Raw genomic sequence first — 6,333 nt, 5'->3', positions numbered from 1 at the left:
GGGAGCAGGAAGCAGGACCAGGGTGCTCTGGACAGTTGTGCCCCCGTGGCAGCGCCTGCGGAGCTGCAGCCTCGCTGCTGGAACCCAGGACAGGCAGGTGAGGTGTTCCCAGGTGTGATTTCTGACCTATCACTCCCTGCAGCCACTCATCTTGCCTTGCAGATCTGTCCTCTGGGCCTTGCTGAGAGCAGGGAAAGTTTATTTTGCACAATGAGGCACAGTAAAAGGATAATAATGAAAGGATGATTCATCTCCAGGCCACTGCCGCCAGCAGCCGTGGGGTAAGGACAGTCAGCGTAGTGGTTTATTTTCACCAGGCAGTATTCCCCTTCAGCATGCGTCTAGGTGAGTCCAAATGGGAAAATGATTTCTGAAAATGTAAGTACTAAGCTGAAAGATGCATCTTAAAATAGGTTCCTGCTGTTGCTATACGTGCATATGTTTATTAGTTTCTGTATTTCAGGCCCCTCAAAACCTGAAGAGTTCCACAGCCGTGAACTGAGATAAACTTGGTAATATGCTGTATGTAATTTTGGTTGTAGTATTGGCTGCAATTAGATGCACAGACATCATTCTGCTACAGAAATTCACCAACAAATGCATTTGAAAAAGTAATGTGAGCAACATCTAATTGTTAGCAAGCAGAAGTATACAGGTGACTTACAGACACACCTGCTTGGGCGAGGGAATTGGTCAGAAAGGAACAATGTCAAACTAAGGAATGTGATGACAAGTACCTGGTGTGTGCTGCCAGCAGCTGCTCCTGCCTCTGAGGTGCTGCTCCAGTCCATTTCTGCCACTCTGGCCTTACCACAGAAGCAGCTTTGGGGAGGTACCTGCACCCCCACCCTGGCCAGGGAGAAACAAAGAGTTCTGCATCAGAAGGTGAGTGCAATTTTAAATTGTGTTCAGACGCAGAGCACAGCTTCACATGTGTTTTATGGGGGAAACAGGAGGTTTGCATCCTCTGTACTACTTAGTATTGAACAGGAATTTGCTCTGTGCATGTTCATCTGTTCCAGCTTTGGCGCTGGGAGATCCAGTTCAGACATGGAGCCACTTGGCAGTGGGAGAATACAAACACTATATATAGGAAGGTTTTAGTTAGACCTGATCTAGTGCCAAGCAGAGGAGCAGGTGCAGCTCTGACACTAATGATGGTGTGGGGGCAGGAGGGGAGAACAAAGGTATTTTTGGGTCATGCCCAGCAGCACCTGACTGGTGTGAGGGCCCAGGAAGGCCGAACCTTGCTACAGATTCACCTCCCCTGATCTGGGCTTGGCTGTCCTTTCCATACCGTGAGCTCCAGGATTTGCCACCACGTCCCACCAGACTTGTGCTTTTAGAGTCCTCAGGTAGCAGAAGTACCAAATACAGGTGGAATCCTTTGGGGTAATGAAGACCTTAAATCTGCCTCTTCCCTGGGTTAGGGGAGCACATCCCCACTCTGTGCACTGACCCAGCCCAACCACCCCGACCCCTTCACCAGGTCCTGTGCAAAGTCTCCTCCAGCTTGTTTGGTGTACTGGGCATGCAGAGGGTGGGGAAACTCCTCACCATAGAGATGGATAAATGTGGAGTTACTTGATGAGATATCCCCTAATTTAAGAGTACCCTAAAGAATGCCTGGCTTTTGGCTGAAGTTATATTATCATACTATTGCTGTCCTGCAAAACTTAAAAACTGCATTTAGTCCTCATGTTAGCCATGCACTGAAGGGCCTCAGAGGATTCCTGGGTGGGGGGAAAAAATTACCAACAGTCTGGTTTTGTTTGGTTGGAATAAATTTATTTCATCTGTCTGTAAACAAGGTGTTTTTAATAGTTATGGCATTTTTTGAAATGCATATTAAATCAGATGAGTTAGACTGTATCCCAGATGTAACAAAGTGCAGGGAAAGAAATGGACAAATCAGCGACAAGAATTTGTTTAAATCTGTACATTATCCACAAGGCCCAACAACAGAAGCAAATACTAGAATGTCCCTAAGGTAGTGCCAGTCAAAAGAAACTCTCGGAGTCAGTTAAAATCCATCTCACAATAGCAACAGTTCATTTTTTTTTTTTAACAATAGTATGGCACAGAATACATATTAAAAAATTCATCACAAGACAGCCAAGTCAGTTATTCCAACCACTACCATCTCCCATTTATTCTTTAGTATACAGAGTTCTGCAGTTCTCGCAACGGACATACAGATCAGAACCGTGCCTGAACTGAGAGTTTGGTTACAGACATTTCAGATGACTCGTGCACAAGGCAGCTCACTCCATCATTTCTGCAGCAAGGGTGTGACAGGCCAAATGAAGATTTGAAATTTGAAATGGCATTTTGACAGTTTAGCTTGCAAACTACCGACCTTCATCCAAATAGTGGCTTCAGAGCAGCCAAACTCTGCACCACTGAGGGATCTGGCAGAAAGACTGAAGCCAGTCAGATCTCCAAGAGTAGCTGAAGGTGGCAGTTTTCCACAATGACACTGCAATTTCATATTAAAAAAACAAAAACGACCCCTCCCCCCCAAGACCCTCAAGCTGCAAATTAAAATTGGTCCTATGAGAAACTCAAACCAGACACACTCCAGCTGGTTACGCTGGGCTAACTAATGGCCAAAGTGGCAGCCTTGCACAACTCAACTACAGAACAGGAGCTGGCAAAAGAAAAAAAAAAAAGTGCCTGAGCTATTGCAATGATGGAATGTCTGGGGAGTCCCTGGGATGGTGGTTTAAGGTCATGGGAGGAAGTGCATCTGTACCCTTTCATAGTTTTGCGATTGCACTTGTTAAGCAGTACAAGCTTCAGACATCATCAAGAAAAAATAAGAAACTTAAGCCTACAGTGAAGTGCAACGACAAAACTAATGTGACATTAATAGCTTTTGAGTGGCAAATTGGTTAAACAAACCAGGCACTATAAAAATGGGTGCAAGCAAACACATGGGTTTAAAAAACAGAAACAAAGAGCGGGACAGAAGTGAAGATATGCATGCACTTTTTTCCTCCCAACCATGCTCTGTGAAAGGAAGACTAGTGAGCTGTGACTCGCTCAAAGTGCTGAAGAGGCATTGATCAAATTAGATTGTACAATCGGCACCTTGTTTAGTATCTCAGTTGGTTTAGTTGTCAATATCACACTAATTGCTAAGACGAAGCAGAGCCTACACTTGGCATGTTCCCCTCCCGAGTTTCAAGGTATCACATGCATATCCTCCTCGTGGTGGTGCCAGACGGGCTCAGTTACCTACAGTGGTTACAGAGATGAACAAGGGGGAACTGGAGTTATGACAGTAGGAAATGGGTAAATAAAAAACATAAACTACCATCTACAGTCTGGTAGCACTGAGCACAAGCGGGTGGTGGTGCAGACAGCTGCTAGGTGGATGGGGAGAGGCTGCTCAGACATCAGACCGCCTCAGGTATAAAGCCAGTTCAAATGCTTTCTTGTTGAGTGTCCCTCCATGGACACCTTCCTTTCCCATGACTATAACCAATGCTGGAGTACACAAGGAAACAAAACAGAAATGAACAGAATTAAAGGGGGAAAAAAAAATAACACCTTTCCCCACCAACAAAGGGATACAAAGGAGACACAGGTTCATACCCCATCACCCTGCATTGCTAGTAAAGTTTCCAGAATGTAAGGTTTAAAGCTCACCGCCAGGAAAGTTTAATAGCAATCTTCCCCTAATACTTAACAGTCTGCCTAACAACTAGAACCCAGAGTCTCTCAAGTATTTTGCCATTGAGTATGCCTTCTTATTCAATCCGCCTCCATGGACCCCTTCTTTGCCCATTACAAAGACCAAGACTGAAAGAGAAAAGAAAAAAGTTTTAAAAAGAGTGTGTTAGACAAGGAAATAATTCAAGTTTTAGGCACTGCAATAAACACCCTCAAATTCAAGATTTAGCATTTGGGTACTAACCTAGTTTAACAGTTTTGTAAAAATGCAAATGTAGACAGAGCTGGGAGAAGGTACAAGCTATCCTCAGGGATTTTATGTAACTACGGAACTTGTAAGAGTTCAGTGCTAAAATAAATGCCCCCAGTTATCTCAAAAAAGCATCACAGTGCCTCTCACCATCAGTCATCACCCAGCAAAGAAATCCCGGGGTGGGGCAGAGGTGCAGGGTGTGCACAGTGTGACTGGAGAGCGGCAGAGGAACACTCCCCTGTTCTGGGCTGTAGTGGTCACTGCTGGTGTAGGGGCCAGAGTAACTGCTCTGATGTTGGGAAAAAACCCACAGGGTGAGCTGGGCTAAGACTTTCCATGCAGTAACAAAACTATAAATCATGCTTTCTGCATAGGACAAAATGCAGGGATGACTGTCATGCTGGGTCTCTCCCCACTCCCCCAGTGCCAGCAAGGTGTCTGGATTGTCTGGCAAAAGGAACACCCAGAGGCTCCTCACCCGTAAGTGTGACTGGGAGCTGCCAGCAGATGTCCCCAGCAGGGACAGGGACACAATGAACTCTGGGCTGCCACAGGCCAGGGACTGTTTGCCAAGCTGGGAATACTGCAGCCCACCTAGAGGTGATGGTACATTGGCCCCAAGTTGTACCAGGGGAGGGTTAGGTTGGGTATTAGGGAACCTTTCTTCACCAAAAGGGCTGTCCAGCCCTGGCACAGCTGCCCAGGGCAGTGGTGAAGTCCCCATCCCCAGAAGGATTTAACAGCCATGTGGATGTGGCACTTGAGGACATGGGTTAGTGGTGGCCTGGGAGAATGGTTGGACTGGATGATCTTGGAGGGCTTTTACAACCTTAATGACTCTACAATTCTATTTCCATAACAATTTGCTCATAAAAGCTTCAGACAGTTCTCATTGGGACTTCACAAGTCAGAACTGTTTGTTTCACTCCAGCACTGCCAACCCTCTTCCTGCATCCCTGCCCCAGGCTTTACCCTACAGACACCTTCAGCTCTGCTTTTGGATTTACACCTATAACCAAAAGTCCATCACTTACAAACCCGTTCCACAGCCAGGCTGAAACCAGCCCAGGTGTCCCTAACGTAAGGCACGCCACTCATAGCCAGTATTTTATCCCAGCTGAGTGCCTGCCCCACAATAGCTTCTACTGGAAGTTAAAATGAGCAGCACGAGGAGCAGGTGTGCAAGCATGAAGCACATTTCTCGGTGGTACCAAACTGGACGGGCTTTTTTGCCTGAAGACAGACTTCAGCAAGCTCAATGGGAAGTGCAAGAAGAGTTAGCGTAGAGCTTGTTAAAAGTCAAGTAGGAGCAGCTCATACAAGGGATTCACATTTTTGCAAAATAAACTTTCCATTGAGCAGTTTACGATGAGAAAGCTGCAGTCACTGCCCGTCATTAACAGACCCCTCCTAAGCTTCAAGTGATGGAATAGCAGGAAAACCTACTTGGAGCAGAAGCCTGCTCTTTTTTCTGTTTGTCAGGGATCTGTTTAACCATTGCACAGCCTGGTGCTGGGCTAGGACACAGGTGGGAATGGGGACAAGTGTGATTCCCAGGCAGAACTCAGCCAGAACACTGCCACCCACCCCCTCGCACCACTTCCCAATATTAATCATTAAATACAGGGGTCTGGTTTTCTTAATACCTGGAGTCAATGCTTAGGGTTACATTCTTAATTTAGCAATGAGAAAATGATACTTACCTCGTCCAGCTCTGCCTACAGCAACATTGTATGTCGGCTCACCACCTTGACTCTTTGTCCTGATGTCCATTGTGCAGTCACCATCGACATACAGGCTATCTCTGATCACAGAGCACTTCTTTGCACCAAGGGTCAGACCATTGGTGAAGAAACCCTCTCGGTCTTTTCCTACAATCATATCTATTTCTCCTGGCTGTCAAAGGAAAGAGCTCAGAGTTAGCACGGCAGCGCTTTATTGTTTAATTTCGATTTAGAAATGCTGCTGTTTCGTGTGGAGAGGCCGAGACTGTGATTTTCCCCCGCTCCCCGCAGGAAGTGCTCCAGCACACAGGGCTTTGTTAGGCACCAGCGCCGTGCGCGGGGGAGCCGCTGCCGCGGCGATGCCGGGCCCGGCCCGTTAAACGGCACAGAGCGAGTGTCGGCGCCTTGGCCCCGGGGCCGGCGTGGGCTCCGTCCGCACCTGTCCCGGGAGATCAGCCCGGGGCCCGCCCGCACCCGCGGCATCAGCCCGGCCCGGCCGCGGGGCCCGGGCAGCTCCCGCCGCCGCGGCCCCTCCACCTCCCCCTCGGGAGGGGCCCCGGGCCCGGGGCTGCGGAGGGGGGGGCGCCGGCCCCGCCGCGGCCCGGGCGCCCCAAAGCGGCGCGGGCTGGCGCCCCCCGTGCTGGTCGGCCCCGACCGGAGCGGACGGGACAGGTCCGG

General features: G+C 48.4%; 1 protein-coding gene across 1 annotated transcript in view; it reads right to left on the bottom strand.

Moving 5' to 3' along the window:
• Nucleotides 1-1,766: 1,766 nt before the first annotated feature.
• PFN2 (profilin 2) overlaps nt 1,767-6,333 on the bottom strand; it is a 5,040-nt gene continuing 473 nt past the window's right edge. Inside the window, exons 2-3 of the mRNA XM_027647670.1 lie at nt 5,635-5,829; nt 1,767-3,807 (exon numbers count right to left, since the gene is read on the bottom strand). Of these exons, the coding sequence (XP_027503471.1) occupies nt 3,710-3,807; nt 5,635-5,829 (293 nt within the window). The 3' untranslated portion in view covers nt 1,767-3,709. The remainder of the gene's footprint in view (nt 3,808-5,634; nt 5,830-6,333) is intronic.

This window comes from Corapipo altera, unplaced genomic scaffold, assembly GCF_003945725.1.
Source record: "Corapipo altera isolate COAL_440 unplaced genomic scaffold, ASM394572v1 113, whole genome shotgun sequence".
Lineage (NCBI taxonomy): Eukaryota > Metazoa > Chordata > Aves > Passeriformes > Pipridae > Corapipo > Corapipo altera.
Note: the sequence above shows the minus strand (reverse complement) of the source record. Positions and strands in the feature narration are given on the sequence as shown.